General features: G+C 37.4%; 1 protein-coding gene across 5 annotated transcripts in view; it reads right to left on the reverse strand.

Annotated features, from left to right (window-relative positions):
- The window catches only part of tenm2b (teneurin transmembrane protein 2b), a 386,378-nt gene that overhangs the window by 58,556 nt on the left and 302,823 nt on the right, over positions 1–24,999 (reverse strand). For all 5 annotated transcript variants that reach the window (XM_049466164.1, XM_022676169.2, XM_049466163.1 and 2 more), the window contains 2 exons: positions 23,227–23,452; positions 5,590–5,828 (listed from right to left, as the gene is read on the reverse strand). In XM_049466164.1, the coding sequence (XP_049322121.1) occupies positions 5,590–5,828; positions 23,227–23,452 (465 nt within the window). The remainder of the gene's footprint in view (positions 1–5,589; positions 5,829–23,226; positions 23,453–24,999) is intronic.

The following is a 24,999-nucleotide window of genomic DNA, read 5'->3' on the forward strand; positions in this document are numbered from 1 at the left end:
ATTCATTTACCTCCATTCATTTTGAACTTACTCACTGGCTTCCTCTTGTAGTTTGCAGTCATTCTCTGAAACGATGGTGGAGACAGGAAGTGAGTAGGCTCTCTATAAACTGATTCTGGTGAGAGCACTAAAGAACTTGGCTATATCCTGTTGTCCTCACCTAATTTTAATTTTATTTCAATTTTATTGAATTTTCTATTCTGTTGACTGTAAAACTGCGACATGTCCTTGTGTTTGTAACAGGGCTGTATGAGTATTGAGCACATACGGCCCACCTGCGTTGCCAAGATGAACGTCTGATAGTGACTGTTGTCAGTGTCACACCTGTGTTTTCCATTGTCAAGATAGCAATACGTCAGAAATTTACCTAAACACATCTCACTTCCAGACCACCACACCCATCTGCGTAGATATATTCGTAAACTCTGCTACTATTTTACCGGCACAGGTGCAAGGTTTAAAAATAGTCTGTTCGCAGGGAGTAAGATAGCAATGAGCATCTTGACGTGTCTTGCGCAGGGGGTAAGTTAGTGCCCTGAATGTTGGTAAAGACTAATATAAATATATGGTCTGCTTGTCACAATGTGGCAACGAATGATCTGTAATGCTTCCAGATTGTTACATGTGTTGGATGTATCTTCACTAGTGTGCACACCATATTTTTTAGCTTTCAGGCTGCCATCCTATCTGACCTTGTGTCATCTTATGGCTGATCCAAACACCTGATGTAAGCATTCTTTGCTTCCAGCAGGCAGAAGTCTCACTTCCTCTTTCACTCTCATACTCTCCCCTAGTTGGTAAGCCTACAGTCATCGCCAGCACCAGCGAACGCCACAATCAATCCCACACTGCCCAAGTCCAGATCCCTTGCTCTGGCTGACTTCACATCCAGCCTAACAATCCAGTAATCTCTTCAGTGGGTAAAGCACACCAACCCAAGTAAACAAGCACACACAGATCTATGAGTGTGTGTAAGAAGCATGTGGGTGGTGGAGCACTTTAGCCCACAGATACTGATCATTTATCTCTCCCCTTTCATCCTCGTTCACCAATTAGCCCAGATTAGTCACAGTGGCCTTCCTGCAGCCAAAGCCTCATGCAATACCCCCGCCCCATGCCCCGAGCCCCAAGTCCCACTCTCCCTCACATCAGGACCGCAACACTCCGTCTCCTAGCAACCCGCATCCAGCTTCATCAGCCGCAGAGGATGCCTCTGCTGAGGCTCTGCTGTTGAAATGCCAGTGGAATGACAAGAAACTGCTGTATGTAGGATGAAAAATATAGGTGGATGAGTGGCTGAAATGTGTGTGTGTGTTTTGGCTTATTTTGTTAAAGTGACAGTCCTGAAATTTCAAGGTCCTAGTTTGGCAGCTCCATCACAATGAGGACAGAACTACTATGAGGTACGGTTATACACTAAATACTGCTGTGCTGAACTGTGTTAAACTACACCTTAATATAAATTATTTTATTTCTAGCTTTTAGAAATTGTAATAAATAAATTGTACCATCAAACAGTGTAATAACATTAGATAATACACGTCCACCTCCCAGCAAAGAGAAGAACAAGATCTTTAGATAGCAGCTAACAGAGCAGAACAGAGTGAAAATTATGATGGAGAAAATGAAAAACCTGAAAGAAAGAAAGAAAGAATAAGTAATGACAGAAACAAAAAGAAAGGAAGGAGAAAGAGACAATAAGAAATAGACAGATAGACAGAAAGACACAGATAGACATAGTGAGAGAAAGAGTGAACAAAAAAGACACCAAAAAAGAAAGAAAGAAGAAGACAGATAAAACAAATCAAAAAGAGAAAGGGGTAGAAAGAAAGAGTGCAACAAAGACACAGAAAGCAAGACTAAGAAACACTGAGATCTTGAGAGAACGAGAAGCAGAAAAAGGGAGAAAAAAGACAAGGCAATGAGAGAGAAAGACAATGAAAGAGAGACAAAACAGAGACAGATCAAAAGAGATAGAGCGAGATAGAGAGAGAGAGAGATGAAGTCTGAGACAGAGCAAAAAGGAATGACAAACACATTGTGAGACACACAGAGTGAGCAATTGAAAGCAAGCAAGAGAGAGAAAGAAGAGAGTGAAAGAGTGAAAAAACAGAGACAGAAAGAGTGGCAGAGAGCATTGTACGCACTGAGCTGTGGTTTCTCCCACTGAGCCTTACACACTCCCAAAGGTACTGCAGGAGTTCACACCACTCTTCACACATCAGCGCATAAGCACACCAGCACAGGAACTCTTACACACACACCTCAGAGTGCACATGCAGTAAGGTAACACATGCTACACTGTAGGTGTGCGAGTGTTTAACTGTGCAGTGAAAACACGCTCAACCTTTTTACCTCCTGCTATAAAACACAATGCAAACAGACAAAAAGAACTCAATAACTTCAGCAGCGAGTAGATGCTAAATGTGGAGATGAGGTGTCTACGCAAGCAGAACTCTGAAAAGGCTGTTTGTTTTGCTGCTGTAAGTGGATGAAACTCTTTGCAGTTGGCAGAAAGTCAAGGTGCTTGATGACATTTAATATAGGCTTCCGTGCTGGAAATCAGCCATTTGCCCACTCATAAAGGGGCCATATTCTACCTGTTGTGTGTGAGGTCGAGGCTTATTAAATTTGTGTGGGTTTATGTACCAGAAACAGTCATGTAATTAATTTTTACACAACCGCTCTCCAACCTCTCATTATCCTTTAAAAATAAACAGGCAGTTTCTCCTGGATTAGATGATAATGATCACTGTTTTACATAGCTGGCCTGTACTGTCACTTACTTATGTAGAATTTTGCCTTCAAATAACAGCTTTAAAATGATGCTGATGCTAAACTGACATAGGGAATAACAGGTAATGTAGCAATTTTACCCCAAAGGATTACTGTGAGAAACCCTCTACAGTGCATAATATAATAACTAAACGATTCAATCAGGAGAATTTTTTTGCGTAGAGTACAAGGGGGCAAGCTAAGCTGAACACCCATGATCTCTGATTTCTTAGATGGCACTCCATCAAGAACCATCATTCAGTAATAGCTGACAGAACCACATAGCAGAGAAATTACATCACACAGTGGAAATATGTATGGTGGACAGATGAATCAGTGTTCCCAATCTTTTCTGGAAGAAATGCACACTAAAATGGATCTTCCAAACACCAGGGTCAGCCACAGTATGCGGTTGTGTCGGTACACTTCAGCGGTTTTGCAAAAACGATAAATATATAATATCCTAGCGTGTTTTTGTAGCATGTAAAATTAATAGTCTGTTTCACATCTCTTTTACATCAAGTTTGACTCAAGCTAACTAAGTTAAGCAAAGCTAAGCTAAGTAAACAAAACTATAATGATAAAAAAAGGATTTCTCAAACGGGCGTTTGATGTTCATCTACACAGATTTCTCTCCTGAAAAACTGTTTATTTGGGCGAGAAAAAATCTTCGTTTATTTACAGCAAGCCATCGCTACACTGAGGAACCCTGAGTGTTCTGGTAAGCCAGGGTGATATTTAACCAGCGATTCATCCCAAGTAGCTTGTCTTAAGACTAGAACTAGCGCTTAGCTTGCTTAGCGAGTAATGCTAATGCTGCTCCAGCAGTGCTAGCCAGGGTTAGCAGCAGGCTACAGGCCGATAATACTCACCTCTGAACGGGGAAATAGCAGTTAGCTACTCCAGCCCCAGTGCTGGAGAACTAAACTGAAACTCCTTAATGCTGCACTTCAGCTGAGTGGCTTTACTGCTGATGAAATTCATACATAAGGCGCACTGGATTAAAAGGTGCACTAACGATTTTTGGGAAAATTTTACTTTAATTTTAAGTGCTCCTTATAGTGCGCAAACATACGGTACCCACCAAAACACATAGTATCTCAGGTGTTTTATTACCACTTTAAGAAACTCTCTCTTTAGCTCCCCAAAGACAGCTTTCCCTGTACATCAAAAAGCAGAAGAAGTCCATCCTGCTGGATGGCTTCCGCCTCTCTGTGCACAGGGCTTGTTCCACTGCAATTGTAACACAACAATGAAAAGCCTCAGCACTTTTTCAAAGGCTCTTTGAAGCATTCACTCCTCTGCAGCAAATGTCAGTCTTGACAGGCCCTGATCACAGTGGTCTGTCAAAACTCTACTTTAACTGTCAATATATAACCGACTAATAAAAAGACACGGTGACTATATACAGTGATGAGTCACAACATTATGACCACTCAGCATACTTAAAACAATAGCATGTGTCAACATCTGTGACGCAGGTTAAATGGCAAGCAAACACTCAAAGCTCTTAGTTGACATGTTGGATGTTTTTGATAAAGGCCAGGTTGCTCCCACAGTCATCTGTGGTGAATAACTACTAACAGGGGTGTAAGGAAAATTATGCCACACCCTGCAATGTTACTGGTTGAGAGGTGTTTTAAAGTGCCAATATTGCACTATAATGGCACTCTGAATGTGCTATATACTTATTATTAAAATATCAAAATAAATTATATAAATCATATAATTTAGGCACTAGAAGTATTTTATTTTTATAACATCATACCTAACAAATATATACATACATTTAACACAGATGAAACAGAGCAATATTGCTGCTAGTTGCTAGGAAGGTGGATAGTGTACATTGTATTGAGCCTTGGAGCAACATATAATGATCACTCCCAAAATGCTGCACATCTGCCAGATACCACAGGGCACCAACAGCATTTTAGGGAGCAGGCCATAATGATTTATATCACCAGGTATGATACTGAATAGCAACAAAAGTAAAAAATATACTTGTCTCGCATCACTCTTCCTCACTTTGCCAAGTCCAGCTACAGGCATGCAAAGGCAATGCTGTCTTCTATGAGGTCAATATAAAATAGTATTGAATTAAGGGTCAGGTATCAAATGAGATGTGTGCCCCATGTGCATTAAAGAGAACTAATTGAAATCGCGGAGGTTGAAAGAGTCGTATTTCACTTCAGAGCTCTTGTTCGGCTCAAGGTCATTGCAACAGAACCGTACATTCACACCAGATTCCTCTGCTGCTCTCCAATCAGAATTCCTTCACCAAATCTTTCATGGAGGCCTATAGCCACACAATTATCACTTTTTTCCCCACTGCCTTTAATAGACAAAGACAAAAGAACAAATCTGCAAAATGGCATGCGAATAGAGTCATTTAATTAAAAACGACTAACAAAAACTTCCTTCATTCCTGCTAATGATTAAAATACACCATATGCATTCTAACATGCAAAGCGGCACCTTCACTGCACAGAAAGCATCCATAGCATGCAGGTTTTATAATATGCTACACCATGATTTGAAACTTCTGTTTTATTTTAGATGTTTGTAAACAATTCCTGTGGACTGAAAGTAGAAATCGTTTTTTTACATGTAGGAAATGTACTTTCGAAACAAGAAATTTCCTGAATTTCATACCTTGGTGATTGTTGCTTTGCCACCAGCAGCAGGTGAAACAGTGCAGATAGATGAACTGATCGATTGAACAATCAACTATTACAATATTTCAGCTACTCCTATATTAAGAACAACAAGCTAAAAACACACCTGAAGCAAAGCTGAACAGACCAAACGTACCTATAAAGTAAGAGAGAAGCACAGCCAGCAGCACAGCGGCAGCAATAGCAGAGACAGCGGCACATTTCCAGCTGCAGTACTTTGACGGCTTCTTCAGCTTGAAGGAGCTCCTGGAGAAAGTGTTCCTGGGCAGAAGACGTGGCGGTGGAGAATAGACGGTGCCCCCGGTGAGTGGGTAACCGGGAGAGGAGCTGCTGAAGAGAGGAGTGCTCCCTGATGGTGTCTTAAACAGGAAGTGCCTGCAGGCAGAAGAGATAGAGAGCTGTCAGAAAATACTATGGCAAAAGCCAGAGCTTCACAATTAGGCGTCTGGATGACAAACCCATTCCAAGGCAGCATTTAGCAAATGTATTAAGCTATTAAGAGTTAATGATTGTTAGCAGACTTGGATTCAGTGAAGTTGCACTTGTACTGTTGTACTGAGAGGCTATGCATTAAACAAAATTGTTAAATGGTCTATTTAGGGGAGCAAATTGCATCCTCAGGGCTTAAGTGAACAGTAAACCAACTATTATCTAAATAGACTCCCTCTTATTTGCAGCACTTGTGCTAGTGCACTACACAACTAAAACTGCAGTTTTACACTCGTACTGCACCACAGAACAAAACAAATTAATTGATTCTAAAAATTCTCATCTAAAACATAATTGGAGCTACAAAAAACAGCTTGCTTGTTCCCTGTAGGAATGAATTCCACTATCAGTACACACTTCAGTAATCAGGAAATCCACCATTATTATGATTAATAGTACATATACTATATTTTTAAAAACTATTAGCCATACGCCCTGTTTTAATGTAAATTAACATATGGACATTTGATCTTCACTATATAGATAATAAATATATACCCATATCTGCATACAAAAATAATTTGTAAAATGTAATTAATACAAATAAGAAATGTTAGGACACACCGACATTTATTATTACTTAAAGATAGGGTTTGCCAGATGGGGATTAAGCCTAGCCATATACTATATTTTCCTTTCAGGGAAAATATCAATTTAAAATGCTGTGTAGTTCAATACTAGGCTCCCAAAATGTGTAAAATTAAAACTACATCAGCTGCAAATGATTAAAACATGGAAGACATGTAAGTGAACCAGCATGGCAAGCTTCAAAGAGCTATCTGAGACCGTCAGAAAAAGGTTGTAGATGCAGAAGAGGGATTTAAGTCTCAAGTCAATTATGCTATAGAAATATTGCCTCATTTCACCATCTCAAACAACATAATCCTGAGCAGTTTGCAGTGTCATTAAAATACCACAACTGCAATTGTCTATACAATGTTCAAATTACAAATTTGTATCCAACACAAAATTTAGAACGTAGATGATTAAATAAATAAATGGAAGATTTATTTTTAACTGTAATTAAAGATTAAAAACAGGAGAAAACAAAGAAAGAAAAAAAACTAACATTATAAAAAAAACGTGGCAAATAAATAAAGCACATATAAATGAACACTAGAGGACAACAGGATTGACACATGCACTGTTATCATGTAACTCGCCAACTAGTCTCTGTCAATTAATCAAGAAGATAAATGTCATTAAATATTTATCTGAAAATCGATACCTGATACGCATTTCTAATTCAGCAGTTGATTGGATGAGATTGACTGCACTGATGCTGAACTGAGAGCACAGTGTTGAATCAGGCTTAGCAGGGGACAGTGTAACATGGCTCTCAGAGTGCTCAGTATGGACCCCCAAAATCTTCAGCAATCCAAAAGCAAACACAGAGGGCGTCAGCCCACGGCCATGAGGCTGAAGCTACACAGAGACACAGAGCGTAAGAACACAAGAACATCGCTGCCACGCAATCTTTGGTCTTTGAGACCGTGCCAGTGCAGTGTGTGTGTGCAGCAGCCATGGTCGTTGTGGGCAGAGAATCTGTTTGCGTCTGTTTGTGTGTATTTGTGTGCGTGTGTGTGTGTGTGTGGAGGGCAGATGGGAGAGGGATGAAAGTGGGGGACAGTTGACCAGGCAGCTTTGATGAGCGATAGGCCTGGCTCAGGCCTGGTTCCAGCGTTAAAGTAGCCTCAGATCTGTGTCCATCAGTGTTGCTGAGGGTAGGAAGTCCAGCCTGACCCCACCTGGCCTGTGTTTGACCCCCTGTTGAGCTTCCAACTGCTGCCTTTACCCACCTCCAAACCCACAGTTAGACCCTACCATGCCAGCCAGTTCTATCTCTATCGTGTGATAGCCTTCTGTTAGGGTCTGAGTGTTCACATTGCCTCAAATATGATATGACTGATATGGCTTCACAGCTCTGAAAAAGAGAAGATCTATATGAAATGTAGGCAAAATATCTGATTACCACAACTATTATTCTGACCATTTCCAGTCAGACACTGTGTTATGATATTATATTATACCTAAGTATTAGGGTATTCATTAATTTATCACCTCTACCATGTCTAGAACCTGAAGGTTTAAAAGGTCTCCAAACAAAGATCACTTTAAACTCATCACAGCATGGATCAAAACCCACAACTGATCCAGATCATCAGCTTATTAAGCACTTACTGAGCTGAATCAGGTGTGCTGGCCCAGAGATACCTCACACTGTTTAGGAGAGTGGTTTTGTTGGACTGCCCTAGTGCTGGGACCCCCAGATTGTTGATTTTTTTTCTACACAAAGATAATAGTGAAAATGTGAACTACCTCAGACTCATTGGGTACTGAACCACTTTTTCCACAAACCTGCTTTTGTAAATGAGATGCATAAAGAAGAGTATAGAAAATATTCTATATCATATAAAGGTTCATATAGAGGAAACATCCTTATACTGATATAAAAACTTTAAATAAATGACTTACAGGTTCTTTAAATTCATAAATTCATATTCACACATCTGTGTCTTTAGTATTGTGAGGGTGCAACTTTTTTTTCCCCACATTTTGCAACTATTATTTATCACTATATGTGTAATAAAGTCATACTTTTTTAGGACTGAAGCACGGTTAATACTAAAGGTTATAAGCTCAGAAATCAGAAGCTATAAAAATCTAGCTAAAGACACTGTGTGTACATACTGAAAAATTCAGAACAATACTCTGCCCCAGTAATGGACAACAGAGAAGCACAAGCAGACATCATCAGAATGGTGAACTGCAGTGAGGGAAGAGAGAAAATGAGTGTACGTGTGTGTGTATTTTTTGTTGGAGCTGAGTGTATGAAGTGGAGTGGATGAGGGCACTCAAGTGGACAGAAAGAAAATCCTTCCATCCCCTGCACTATTGCCTCACTGCGTGAGTGTTCGTATGTGTGTTTGATTTCTTGGACACAGCATTAATATATTGAAAATTGACTCTGAAAGGAAAAGGGATTCTGTTCTTTTCATGGCTACAGTACACCTCAACATAAACAGACACTATAGAGACTTCTGAGGGTTTTTGATGGAAGATTCTACAGGGTTATGCATTGCGTCACTAAACTTTAGCACACAGCACTGTCCACATCATTAGGGACAGATGTTTCTTTTTTGTAGATCGTTGGCTAGGATTCCCACTTCCAAAAATAAGACCCCTAAAAACGTTTTTTTTTTTTTTTTTTTTTTTTTAAACAGCTGTACTCAGAATCCTCTGCTTAAAGTGGTACAAATCCAATTTTTGTGTTACCCAGGTCTGATGCTTTTCGAGACACGTGGACACACAAATTATATTATTTAAAATCAGATCCACTAAGTCACTATCTTTTATGGTCTAAGATCAGATAAATAAGTATTGCTTTACCACTTAAAACATCAAAATGGTCAGATTGAAATTTCAAAGTTTCACTGTGCAAATCCTATTCATTAATATTTCTCGATAAACAGCTAAGAATCATTTGGATCTAATAACATTTTTGTGGTGCTTAAATATATTGCCTCTCAAATGGCCTCCTACTCCGTTCACAAAGCTTTATACAGGTCAAGAAAACAGTTTAGGGTTTCTGTACACAATGAATATGTAAAAATACACCTAATATTAAGTAGGTCCCCTCTATGCCACCCAAACTGCGCTGACCGGTCGAAGTGTGGATTTCACAAGGCCTCTGAAGGTGTCCTGTGGTATCTGCACCAAGATGCTAGCAGCAGATCACCATGGATCACATCTTGGGTGCAGATGACCCTGTAACTGGCTCATCAGTTGTTCTCAGTCAATTTTTGGAAGGTACTTCTCTCTACACCTCACAAGACCTGGATGGCTTAGATCCATATACCTGTCCATTTTTTTAATTAACCTCAACTGACTGTCCTGCCCATTTTCTTCCCTTTTTAAAATCATGGTCCACTACCTCTTTGCCACACAACCACTCCTCGTTCTGTGGATAAAAAAAAATTGATATGCACATTTAGGTACATCTGTTTACACTAAAACAGACACATACATATACCTGCAGTGATACATAGATATACACACATCATTTTTTTGTGTGTGTGGAACGCAGAACCTCCTTGCTACATTGGTCAGACCGCTCTGACCGATCAGAGGTGCATGTGTGCATGTGTGGTTTGTTGGGGTGCATTTTGGCATATTTATGTTTGTGCCTGTGTGAAACCAAACCAATGCAAGGGAGAACATGCTCCAATAAAAAACTCATCAACTGACCAAAGCAACAAACTAAAGGTGTGAAAACGCCTTTACGCAATCCATTTCTAAAGGGAATGGACATGAACAGAAAGACTGGATCTGACTGGAAAATACTTGTAATATAAAAGTAGCTGTCGTTCCCCTGATAGATATGCAGGAGCAATAGGTATAGTCCAGTGTTTTTATAAAGCACCACTAAACTGAATAAAGATATGATTAAAAGACATGAACATAAAAATGAGTCAGTAAAACATAGGTAAAGAAAGCACGGAACCCAAGATCTAAAGGAGGCCACAGAATGAGTGTGGTGACGATATATAAAGGCAGAAGCTTGAATTCTTACGGCAGTGCCGTGCTAGGACAGAAGCAGAGGAACGTTTAAATGAGAGAGATGGATGGAAGAGCTACAGGGCCAATAAAGGTGTTACAGCAGAGACAAATTCACACCCTGACCTGCAGTTGTTAACCCCGACACAAAGGAATACCGAGCAGCAGCTTCAAGTCGGGCTCGCTCTGTCTCATACATACACACATGCACGCACACAGGCAAAGATTAATGACCAGGTAGACAGTGTCAGTCAAGGCTAAGGCCATCAGCATCACCCCTCAGGCGCTATCATGCTTCATCCTTCAGCGATAGACAACCACTAATTGCAACACGGCGAGCAGGCAGTAAATTAATTGATTACTCAGATCATATTTTATTCATCGCTACACTGTTGACTTTGCAATTCTCCACAAGCTTTCAAAGAACTGAAAGTAAATAGCCTTATAAAACATCCAAAACAAGTTCTAGAAACATGAACTGCTATAAAAGCATCAGAGCAGTGCCGGTATCATCACTTAGGGAGCGTTTTCAAATCACGGAGGGAAAGCCACTGTGAATCAAAGGGAAGTTCATTAAGCTAAACTGCGCATCCTGTTCTAAACTGCAAAGCGTGTAGATCTGAGTCCCTCTGGTCGCTCGCCTAACAAGCGCTCCGGTTTCATGCAAACATCATCTTCCAACAATTTCCCTAACTTTCCCAGATCTCATTTGGAACTTTCCGCTCGTTTTTAATTGCAGCAAATTGTTCTTATTTTCTTGCGCTCCGGGTAGCGAACGAACCGCAGCATGCCAATCAGAGGATGCCCGTCGCCCCACAGAGACATCTCACCAAGCAGCCGCAGCCGCCAGCCAGCGCAAACAGAGCAAAACACCACAAACTAACAACAGCAAGGAAAAGCCGTGAAAAGTCTCGCGTTCACAGTAAACACCTTTTCTTTCCTCTTATGGGAAACAGGGAAGGGGCCAAAGCAATTAACAAGTAAACAAGAGATTTAACAGATAACACAGAAAAACACAAACAAAAAACAGCTCTGCAGCTTTATTAGTAATCTGTGAGGGACGGTGGTTAGAAATGTTTAGGGCTGATTAAACTGTTAATAAACCTGTTTAACTCCAAATCAAATTATATTCATTTCCAAAGAAGAAAATAACAAACCATGTAACCAAATCATTGAACATGCTACCTTTCCATTAATAATCAATGTAAAATAAATTCACCCCAAAATCAGAAATGCACCCATTTAGAAAATAGAGCTTAATCCATTTCGTACAGGTGCTTCAGTATCATTAATAAAGCTGAAGGTTCTACACTGACATGCCAACAGGCATGATATAGCATTATATAAACTGATCATCAAGTGTTACCTTAGGGGACAACTTGGGAACGCATACACCTGTTTAAGTTGTGGGGTGATATCTTGTGAGTGAGGTTGAACACTTTTCATTTCCTCAGTTCTGCAGGAATTTAACATTCCTCAATCCACAGTGTTACATGTGCACCAGGAATATGGCATAAAAGGCATTTCCACCCACAGTGGACAGCACAGTGGGTGGTAATGATTGTGACTGAGACATCTGGCTAGAAATGTCATTGCAAACACATAATAAATTCTGGCTCAGAATGTGAGAGGCCCCATACACATATCCTGCAGGACAGTGCAGCGTTTGTTTTTGCTTCCACAAGGCATTACAAAAGTCATGGGATATTAGTTCCTGTCCAATTACAGTGTACACAGCACTGGATTTTTACTTTTTGGGAAAAGAGCCCCAAGTTTGTTTCTACAAGCAAAACTAAAAAAAAAAAATATTGTGGTGCAACTCCAGACACAGCTAGTTCTAAATCATCTCCACTGTCAATAAACATAAGTGCTATTTCGTTTTTTGATGTAAGTGAAATAAGAAAACATTGCTTTTCAGTGCCAGGCAGAGGCAAAAGGCTAAACTACATCAGTTGCTAGCTTTGCCAGTTCAGAATACTCTGCCTTGATTGACAGCCAAAACACTGGCAGTGTTATAGTTTCTGTTGAACGACTGAATGTTTTCTGTTGAAGTTAAAAATCTGATGACTTTTTATGTCATTGTATATCATTCAGAGGTGAGCTAGTCCATTACAGTAGGTAAAAGCAATTACATTTGAAATCAGCTAAGTTACAGGCCTTTTGATAATATTGGTTAACCTCAATATACGCATGTAACACGTTTCTCTTTACAGGTTTGCCTTCACCCCTCCACTAGAACAAGCCGCGGGCCCTACATCCTACCTTATGGAGTGAGCCATGCTTTACATTCCTAAATACAGACAAATAATCAAGGAAAGTATAACAGTTAGGTGTAGCAGGTAAGTATTACAGGTAAGAATGACAGGTAAGTATAACAATACATATATTGCTGGTGATGAGCAGTTTTCACATTGTATTACATGGCATAGGCATCTTATGTGTGCTTGACATTGAGAACATCCACATACAGTATATACATGAGTCAATATGCCTGCCATGTCCACTTTATTCCCTCAGCTCTCTGCTGCTACGATCTACTGCTAAGTGTGTCTAAGAGCACAAGTAATTCCACTCAAGTAAAGACAGCTGCGCAACATGTCTTCACATTATTTGCCTGGGAATTGAAGCTTCCACACTGCGCCCATTGAGAGTGGGAAAAGGCAGCTCCACTGAGCCTTAGTTGTAAAATTCTTCACAACTACACAATGGGCCTGTACCACAGCCTACAAAATTGCACAATGGGTCCTAAACATGGCTATAAATATGTATACACGCAGTGTAAAGCGCTCAGCTTAGTCATACTGTAAACTATGGATCCCTTGTGAGGCAGCATAATCACAACCGCACTTAAATAGAGTTCATTCATTATGCTTTGCTATTGCTAGCTAACAGCGCAGGCATTTCAATACTGGCCAAAATACGCAGGGAGAAAGCACTGGCGTCTCTCTCCTTTACTTTCTTTTTTTTCATTCTAGATCAGCCTATTAGAGTGGTCACATTCTATGAGAAGAATGAATAAGGAGCATAGAAGAAGTTACAAACAAGTATAGAGAATAAAAGAGAGAGAGAGTGGAGGCAGAATGAAAGAAAACTGCATGAAAAAGTATATTAAAGCAACAGTGGGGGAAGGCAAAAGAAAATAGAAACAAGCCAAGGACAGACAGAAAGAAATATTGAAAAATGAAAGCATAACGAAACAGAGAGACACAGAGAGAGGGTGTATCTACTGGGCACCTTACAATTGTTAGGTCTGCGATGTGATTTTAAAACAATTATTGATGCATCTTGATGCATATTTTTCTTCTGTACAGAATTTCTTTTCCTCATTGCATGACAACTTGGTACTTTTAAGGTAAAGTGTCTGTAATGATCCATAATGAATCTCATTATCTATTAGGTCCTTTGGCACTATTTTTATGTATTTCTATTCTCCAATAATGCATAGTTGTTTAAAGCATTATATTAAAAGTAAATCTGAATAATTTCCCTTAAAATAATACAAATATCCCAAGGAGAACAATAATAAACTATTATTCGTTTAACATTTAATAAAACAACGTTTAGAACATTTATAATGAAGAAAAATATATAAATATATATTTTTAAAAAACAATATGATAGCTAGCTATAAGTAAAATCAGAAGTAACACAGAGACTAAAGAGCCGAGATTTTGATGCTTGAGTGGAAGTACACAGCCATGGTAGGTATCAGCAGATTTTCTGCTGCTTTGTTTGGGCTACTTTATTTTATTTGGTGTTTACTAAGTAAACTTTTAATATGGTCAAAAATCTAAATTCTGTTAATATTTGCATCTCTTTGTTAAGCACTTTAAGCAGGGTTGGTATATTTAATTATTACAGTGCAACAAACTGTGGCTGAATTGTTCAGTTTAAAATTACTTTGATGGTGAATAAAAAATGCAATTCATTAATTACAGTCCATCTAATCATTTTATTTTTTTAAATGCACTAACTGCACTATTAGAAACTTAAATATTTAAAATGTGACAAAAAACAAGTAAATGAGGATTCATGGCCTCGCCCACCTTGGTTTGCAACTGCCCACTGCTGAGTTGTGGACAGAGCGTCACAAGGCTTTTAGACAATCAAAGGCGTGATATTTGCATTTCACGAACAATCATGAGTTAAACCCGAAATCCTGTTGTTCCTCCTTATCCACTTCTTAACCAAACAGCCTAAAACATGAGCACCGGAGCAGATTTAAAAAAAGAAAAAAGAAAAACAGCACACCTATGCTGTGGGGCTATATTACTTATAGACACACGATGTCTAATCGAACTGCTATCAGCCAACGGTCCACATTAAAGTACTCAGGCTGGGCTGTTTCACCTGTTTGGGACATCCAAGTCAAGTCAAGTCAAGAGGCTTTTATTGTCATTACATCTGAGTACAGGTACACAGTGTAATGAAATTACATTCCTCCGGAACCATGGTGCAACATAGAACAACAAGCAATAGACAACATAAAGTGCAGGAGTGACGACAGTGCAACATAAAATTATAAAATTATAACACTAAGTAACAATAAATACAAAGGACGAGACAATTTAAAGACAGTGACAGGACAGTGAAAGGACAGTGCAGTACCGATACGGTATAATTAAGTGTATAGTGAGGATAAGGTGCAGAGATGTGTGACATACTGTAACATATAGAACATATATAATCACAGCAGTTACTGAGGTAGAGAGTTTATAGTTTTTAAGAGTGCAGCAAATATTGCTGAAAGGAATAAAGTCATGTCAGCCTCTGTGTGCTGACTGGGTGTGTGTGTGTGGGTGAAGTTCAGATCTTTGTGTGTGTGGGGGGGGGGGGGTGTGGGGGTGTACAGTTTAGTTTTTGTGTGAGTGTGTTGGGTGAGTGTGTTGGGTGAGTGGTGGGTGGGGTGGGGTTCAGTTCTACATTAAACTACATTAAACTTGGTATACTGAGCTTAAGATGCACTAGATGAAATGAACTTGAAAGATAGACATTAACAAATAAAAAAGAGACAGTGGGAAAAAAGAATGAAAGTGATTGCATTGAATGATTGATCAGAAACAAAATAGGAAAGAAAGGCAGCTACATGAGGTCTTGGCCGGTCACTAATGGAGCTCCTCTCTCTCATGTCGCTTCACTGAGAGCAGCTCATAGTGGTTAGCTCCATCTCAGAGGCACGGCAGGAGCTTTAGCCCCAACAAACCACCTTTAATTGGGCTGCCTCTCCCTGAGCCCCCCAGTTCTTCCTGGATAAATATAGAGCTAGTGGAAGTGCAGGCTCCGGGCCCTGAATCCAAGAATATGGAGCTGGTGAGAATTCCCAGCGCTGGGGCTCCTCTCACTCTGCACTCCGACACCAGGCTATTAAGGCACGCGCTCATTTGCGTGCTGCGCGATAGAGTGAGAGGGGGAATGTTTGAGGATGGAGTGCTGTCCCTGAGGAATGAAGGTGAAGGAAGAGAACAATACTCTTTTCCACCTTTGAGAGGCAGGGGAATTTCACATGCAGAGGAAGACCGAAATAAGACGAAATCTGCATTTTTTTAAAGAAAGGCAAAAAAGGCAGAAGAATAATACAAGGCTTTCCACCTTCTCCTTACAAAAGATAGATTGTGAGGATTTTTTCTGTGTCTATGTACAGTACCAGTTAAATATATTGTATACAATATACAATGTAATCAGTGTAAAGCTTGTATAACAGAGGGAATTCACTACGTCCTCAAAACAACTCAACACACAGGTATTAATGTCAAAACCACTAGTGACAAAAGTGAGTACACACCTGAAAATGTGGTGACCTATATTATAAGTGTCAGTATTTTGTGTGTCCACCATTATTTTCATGCCTTAACTCTCTTGGGCATGGAGTTCACAAGAGCTTTGCATGATGTCACAGGAAATTGACAGTCATGCAAGCTGTACACTGACTACTTTACATTGTATCAAAAGTGTCATGTCTTAATTACATTACATTACATTACATTACATTTGGCAGACGCTTTTGTCCAAAGCGACTTACAATAGTCAAGTACAATGTAAAATAAGTTTAAAGGTAAAACATCTTTGGATAGGGATAAAAGGAGGTCAAAGGGGAATAATAGGATAGAGGAGTGAAGGAGGGGAAGAAGGAAATGAGGTTAGAAGTAGTTAGTGTGTTAGAGGTGTTAAGAGAGTAAGTGCTCTTTGAAGAGCTCTGTCTTCAGGAGTTTCTTAAAGATAGCGAGAGATTCTCCTGATCTGGTAGTGGAAGGTAGTTTGTTCCACCATTGGGGAACTCTGTATGAGAACAGTCTGGATTGCTTTGTGTGAATGTTTGGCAAAGCAAGGCGACGTTCATTGGAGGAGCGCAGCGGCCGGGAGGTAGCGTAAGCCTTCAGGAGCGAGTGCAGGTAGGAAGGAGCCTGTTCGGTCATCACCTTAATACTTACAAAAATGTGAGGGGTGTAATTACTTTTTTTTTATTCTGTATATGGACTCTTGCATGCGTTTGGATAAGTTCAATTTATTTAAAGAATTTGAGAAAAAAAGTTGACTTAATATGGTTATTAGTCATTTTTACTGAAAACTAAACAAGTATGCTTAAATTATAAGTTTATTTAAATTATATGTTTTGTTATAACAATTGTTTTGTTATAAATAAATACTTCAAATGTTATTGTTAGGTGAGTAACAATACTTGCATTTAGTCTTCTTTTTGATTTAATCTAACTTAAATGTTTATTAATATTTATAATATCAGATGTTGTTGCACCCTCAGGGTTCATTATACTTTTGCACAACTGTATTTTGTGCTGGTTACTTATGGGCACCCAGGGCACATTATTGCCAGGCATTGCCACCCACAGTGGACAGTACATTGTGTTGTAATGATCGTAATTGGTGGTGTCTGGCTAGAACTCTCTGTGCTATCATAAAAGCGACTCTGGCATAAATGACCTGTATATTTAATGCAGGAAAGCTCATGAGCATATTCTGCAGGTCAGTGCAGCATTCTATAGCCTCCATGGGAGCAAAAGTCAGTATACATCTAATTTAACAAGTTTTCACTGCGTACTATAAATTAACCTGGGTTAAATTCACGGTTGTGATGTCATTATTATTATTCTAAAATGTAAAACAGCGACTTTATGAAGAAACCACTTGTGAGTGGGTTCAAACTTTTACCGGTTAATGTAGGTTTCTGTGTGGGTTCGCTTGTGCACATGTATCCATTTCTCCTAACGGTACTATGACAGACAGCAATTCAGAGTTGAGGTCAAAAGTCAACCTTTCTGCCCCTGGTGAAGCACTGCATTGTGCTTTTGAAGGCTGCACTAAATTGCCTTGGTAAACACCCAGTGGTATTAATGGACAAAACTGCTCCGCCAACTGCTGGGCTTGCACTTTATACTAGACAGGGCCATCTGACAGACAAAGCAATACAGAACTAGAAGGTGTGGAGGTCAAGTCCATATGCCCGAACAGAAGCCATTCTAATCTGCCTGCTGAGTGCATGACTTTAAAATGCCGAAGGGCTGTGAGCTTAGAATTGTTTGATACTTAGAATGACTTTTTTTTTACCAGCAATAATAAAAGCAAGGTATAATTTCATATGAATTATTTCTGACTCACAGAGCAATAAAATCTGCAGAGCAATTCAGTTGAAAATGCAAATTTTAAACCTTCAATCAACATCATATTCAGATGCTCCGAGTACAAAGAATGCTCAATCTGACGTGGAAAAAGAAAGCAAACTGAATGTGAATTGTGAATATTCTGTAATATTATGAAATTGGATAGGAATAGAAGCAAGGAATAAAGCAAAAACAAAGGTCTAATATTAATGAAGAGCTTATAGAGCTTGAAGTGTATATATATATATATATATATATATATATATATATATATATATATATATATATATACACTTATATATATATATATATATATATATATATATATATATATATATATATATATATATATATATATATATACACACCAAATTATAATTGAGAGGAAGATGGGTGATCCAAAAGCAGTGTGTAAGACTGGTGGAGGAGAACCAGGGTTATTCCACCAAATATTGATTTTTGAACTCTGAAACGTTATGAATATGAACTTGTTTTCTTTGCATTATTTAAGGTCTGAAAGCTCTGCATCTTTTTTGCTATTTCAGCCATTTTTTTAAATGCTATATAAATAGACATATATATATATATATATATATATATATATATATATATATATATATATATATATATATAGTATATATATATATACAATTTTGATATTATGTTTAAATATATTATAATGTAGTGGCAGGTGGAGCAACCATACATTTATAGCTATACAAATATTTTAAAAACAGAAATAAGACAAAAAAAACAAATAAAATATATATACACATACATATATTTATAAACCCCAAATAAATATCCCCTTTTTTTAAACCCTTTTAATTTTTATTCTTATTTTTGGTTATAAATACATTTTCCGTTTTGCTCCTAACATACCAAACCTATTTATTTACAGAATTTACTCTTTATTAGTTGCTCTTTCTAACAGTTTACTTAAACATATATTTTTATTTTTATAATCTTTATTTTCTGAGATTTTTTGAATTTGTTATTTTGGAAGGCATACATGTTTACAAATTATCATTATTTTGTTATTATTGTAAAAATGTAATACAGTAAGTAATACATTGCTTTATAATTTTACAGTAGAATCATAGACCTTAACACAAAAAATGGGCATCATATTTTAGGCCCAGAGTTTCTATTTAAATGTACTGGAGCTGTCCACGGTCCTTCATAAACACGTAGAAAATTCTTAGCATATTATATATAATCTTCTCTTATCTTTGAGCACAGTCTTCTATCCACATGGGCCTGTGCTGCCCTTCCAAACTTTATTGAACGAGACACTCCATCTTTTCTGACAGCTGCGCATTTCATATTTTTCTCAGGGACTCTGTACCAATCTGTCACCATATGGCCTGGTCCACCTGTCTTTGCCAACACTCTTATAAAAAATAAAAAAGGAAGAAAGAACAGAAAGAGTGAAACCTTTCTGGTAGGCCGCAGTGCTTCAGTATTTCAGTCTTATTTTGCATGCCTGCCATAGCATGACCTATTTTTCAGACTCCTCCTCCATTTGAGAGCGAATGTCAAAATATTTTACACAGAGAGAAGAAGTGAGTGAGTGAGTGAGAGAGAGAAGAAGGGAGGGGGAGAGAGGAGTGTGAGGCTGGGTGGTGAGCGCTGGTGATGGATTTTGTGGTGAGTGTGCAGTGCGTGTGAGTGAGTGGATAGTGATGGATCCCACAGTGTAAAGGTTTGTGTCGACAGGGTAGCAGACACACGGAGTGTGTGTGTGTGTGTACAGGGTGGAGTAGAGGGACTGGGCTGTGCCCTGTATCAGAGCATATGCTGAATAAAACATCTGAAAGAGAGAGAGAGAGAGAGAGAGTGAGTGAGAGAGAGACAGAAGCTCATGAATAGTGTATTTGGCATGTAGAGGGTGTGATGGAGGAGCAGAGGGGAGCGACCTCCACCCTGCAGGAGAGAAGGAGCGGCCCAGAAAACAAAAAATAAAAAGCACAGGAAAAAACTCTCACCAGGACACAGAAAGAGACAGAGAGAGAGAGGGTGGGTGAGAGAGAGAAAGAGTGGTGGAGCTGTGTGTGCGCATCATGTGCGAAGGTGTCCGTGTGTGTGAGATAACACGCTGACTGTGTCCACAGGTGACAGATTGCTCGGTGAATGCCTGTGTGGTGCAGGTACGTGTGTGTGCTCCATGGTGTGAAGGTGTGTGTGTACAGGGTAACCCTGGGTGCGTGGGCTGCGTGCACACACTCGCGCTACAATAAAGGTCTGGTTACGCCTGATTTGTTCAACCCTATTTTAATATAAAATGGAAAATCTTTTTTGGTATCACAATAAAACAAAACAAAAAAAAAAGTATTATAATTGTATTTTAGAATTGTGCACTACATTAACCATGGTAGTGTAACTGTACATAATGTAATTAACGCATTATCTTTTATTTGTAGAATATTTTTACATTAGGCATTTCAAATAATTTCTCCTTATATATTTTAGGAAGAAAATATAAAGACAAAAATAAAAAATAAAAAAAAACTAACAAAATATAATAATAGAAATATAGCATGTTACATGCAGATACCCCTATATTATTATATTATATTATATAATAATATTATATCTTGTACTGTGATTTTTTTTATTTTTAGGATAAAAATAAATAAATAATTGCAGATTTTCCATCCTGTGAAAATTTACAATAATTGACTTCAGTGGCTGCTCTGTGGAGAAAAATAAATAAATAACCTTTTTACCCTTACTAAATATATACTTACTATATACATATATATATATATATATATATATATATATATATATATATATATATATATATATATATATACACACCTAATACACTAGTCTGACATTAATTTAGCAAGGGTAAAAAGGTTATTTATTTATTTTTCTCCACAAAGCAGCCACTGAAGTCCAGTTCAGTACTTTTACAATCCTAAAAGCACCCTAATTTATTAATTAATTTTATAAATAAAATGGTTGATAAGACAGCATATATACACATTTTTTTTATATAAAAGAATAAGTAAGAAATACTAAAATGTCTCATCTAAGCATGGCCAAACAATTACATGTCTAAAGAACAGTTTGTGTGTTTAAAAAAACAAACTTTACATCTTTAAAATATAATTCTTGCAAATCACCATGATCTATTTAATTATTAATAGCAATTTTTAAATTTTGAAAACCCATTAAAAAACGAAAAGTCAAATATTTATATAAGAATTTAATACATCATTTACAGAATTATAAATATCTAAAACCCAACACAAGCAAATAGTGGTGCTATAAACCATTTCCATTAAACCATATAAACCATTACAGCATTAAGATATTTGAATTCAATTTTGTATATATTTTGTGCTGGATCTGTTTCTATTTATCTAGCCTGCCATTGGCATAATGCTATGATGCACGATATACGAAATACATAGGCTCCCGGCTTTTACACCAGAAAGAAATCCAGCACGAGCTATTTTATGCTCAAGGATATGACTGCTAACATCAAAGGATTCTTAAAGTTCCTCAAAAGAAATAACCTCTACCTAACCTCTTTAGTATATGTTTACCATCTTTTCTGAGAAATATCTGCTATCAGTAGAGGCTCTTTAATGCAGAACTAACATTATATTAGTCTCAACTGATTTGTATACACTGTATGAATATTTGTTGGGGTGTGTCTTCCAGAGAACAATACAAATGCTTGTTTTACTTCTTATATACATTTAATACACTGGTCTGACATTAATTCAATAAAATTAATTAATTAATAAAAAAGTTATTTTTTATTTTTCTCCACAGAGCAGCCACTGGAGTTACGTTCAGTACTTTTACAATCCTAAAAGCACCCTAATTTATTTTTAGAAATAAAATGGGTAACAAGACACTCATTCATAGCTGTTTTCATTAAATAATTAAAATAGTGTATTTCTTCTTCTTCTTCTTCTTCTTCTTCTTATTATTATTATTATTATTATTATTATTATTATTATTATTATTATTATGTAATCTAACTGGCTTTCAAAACTAAACTGTCTTAGAAATTTTCAATGTAATATTATCTATGTTGCCTACGTTACATAGAGTAAAGATAGGATCTACAGAATCTCGGCCAGCATTGAACACAACAGTCAGGTATGCTCTGAGAAGGCACGAGGTGTCTGACAACAATTCTGCATATTACACATGCAATATGCATGTGTGTGTGTTGATGAGACATTACATTTGAGACATTACAATTAATCACCTCCTTAAGATTGTGTAGGTCCACCTAAAGGTGTTAAAGAAGTTAACAGCAGCCCCTTTATTCTGTGAAACTTGAGGTTGAGTCTCCTATATAGTGCTTTTATGCTGCATAATTGTGTTTTTTTTTTGTTTGCAACTTACTTTAGAAATATTATTTAATATATACTATATATTAAATAGGGTCACTTCCACCTTTACAATTTTTTATATGAGACTCTTATCAAATAATACAAATATCACACACAAAATATATATATATTCTATAGATATATATTCTTATTTTCCAATCCATTCAAAAACATATTAATACATATTAACAGTATGAACTGCTCTCGTTACCGTAATAACAAGTCTACAGATTTTAGTCTGTGGTAGTAAAAAATGCAGTGTCCAGGGAGTCCATTAATATTTACAATATTACACATTACCTGAAAAGACTAATGTTACCATGCATACAAATACAAAACAAGCTACAATTTGTTGTGAATTGGGTTTAAATGAGGTGAGGAAAAGACTTGGCTTAGTTCTCTAACAGTTAAATTAAAACTGAATTATGAATTTATTCCAGTCAGTTTTACTGTTGATTACTGGACTAATGATTTGCAGCTGATGTTGATTAAAAAAACTGTTACAGTTCAGTACAGTCTCATCTTATCTGTTCTGAGCGATGCATCAAAGGAACAGATTTTTTTCTAATAATTTTCTATCTAGCCAGGCTGGTCAATTAAAAACGAATTAAGAACAAATTGTCATTCCCAATGACAGGCTGGCAGCGTACTTAAAGACATGAGTCATTATGTGGTGTGCGTTAGCCAACACATTAACAATAGGGTTTGGCTCCCAGCAGTGAGCGCGAGTGATGTAGGACCTAAACTGACCGTGTCTCGAGCGGAACGCTGCTGTTGAGAGCCCAGCTGTCCTGGAGCTGCACGGACTCCGGAGTGGAGGGCCCGTCGACGGGGGCCGAGGTGGGTGTGTGGCTTTGAGGGTTCCGGCGGCTGGCATGGGCGCTGCGGTTCAGCGAATTAGCCGAAGATTGGTGGTGGTTGTGTGGTGGGGGAAGAGGAGGCCGCGGAGCCAGCTGACTGTGGTGGCTGGATGGACCTGCGAGAAAAGAGAGAAAGCGTTAACTTAGTGAATAAGAGAAAAGCCTCAATTACAGCATCTCTACATCTGTACAAAACATGCTGCTGTTTGCGCAATGCTTATGGAAGCACAAGTTTAACATCTGAGACTCGAAACCCGAGACTGCTTTCCTGCTGGCTTAATGAACGGAGTGAATGTAATTTCTTTGGCTTTGTGCTGTGAAAGGTACAATACAAAATGTGAGATGTGAAATGTTAGAAGTTTAGGAACAGATTGAAGGCTGATCGCTATGAAATAAGATCTGCGCTGATAAAAGAGAAAAACCTTGAAAATCACTGTAGTTGGAAATGGTGTGTCATGTTTTGGTATAAAACGTTTAAAGCCAGTAAATTCAGCTACCACTCATGAAAGACAGACAGCAAAACTGTTAGAAATGTTGAATAGGTACAGTAAAAAAAAAAAATAAAATAAATAAATTGCATTTATAAAATGTCTATACCTTTTAAAGAAAGACAGTCACAACAAATTATGATTTTGGTCCCATCAAATCACATAACAGGCACAACAAAATCATATTATGTAGTTTTGTAGTCTATAAAATCAACCCACCATATCCATTTAAAGCTTTCTAGAGGCTGATTTTATATATTTTATAATCTGTATTTGCTTCATATACATTGTGCACTGTGATCTCTACCTTTTCTCTGAAGGATATTACTGCAGGATTTCCAAATGAATAAATATTAGCTACCATTTGGCAAATTCATAAAAACATATTTTAAGATCATTTTGAGGGTTGCAAATTATATTTTTATACTGAATAATATATAATATAATCTACTACAGTGTGTCGTAATTAGTATGTTCATATATATATACACAAATACAGATTATAAAATATATAAAATCAGCCTCTAGAAAGCTTTAAATGGATATGGTGGGTTGATTATTTATATATATATATATTTATATATATATATATATATATATATATATATTATTTTTTTTTATTATTATTTATTTATTTATTTATTTTTTTTCATTCAGTCTAACTTTACCTGGACAAACAAAAAAAAATATTATATGTAGATAAAACTAAAAACTATATGGAGATATATTTATATTATAAAATCTTATATATACAGCAGATAAAAAAAAAATAATAATAAAAAATGCTTATTTTTTTCATTTCTGTAATTTATCATAAGTCTGGCTGTTCCTTAAGCTGCACAATGCTGAAAAATGATCCATGTTTTTGTCTTTTTACTAGACTAGACTGCTCTAACACACTGTATAAAGGACTGCCCAAAACCACAAATCATATTTACCTTGCTTAGAATGATGCAGCGACAGTACTAACATATCTAGATTACACCAATTTTAGCATCACAGCACATTATGCATCAAAATTCTGGAACCAATATTTTTCCATCTGACATGAACTGATATCTCTAAAAAATTTCTCAAATTTATTTTAATTGTTGTTTTTCTAGAAATAGTTATTTTGATTTTTGTGTTTAATTCACAATTTTATTCATGCCTATATTTGACCAGAAATGTAAATT

Source organism: Astyanax mexicanus, chromosome 17 (assembly GCF_023375975.1).
Source record: "Astyanax mexicanus isolate ESR-SI-001 chromosome 17, AstMex3_surface, whole genome shotgun sequence".
NCBI classification, from domain to species: Eukaryota; Metazoa; Chordata; class Actinopteri; order Characiformes; family Acestrorhamphidae; genus Astyanax; species Astyanax mexicanus.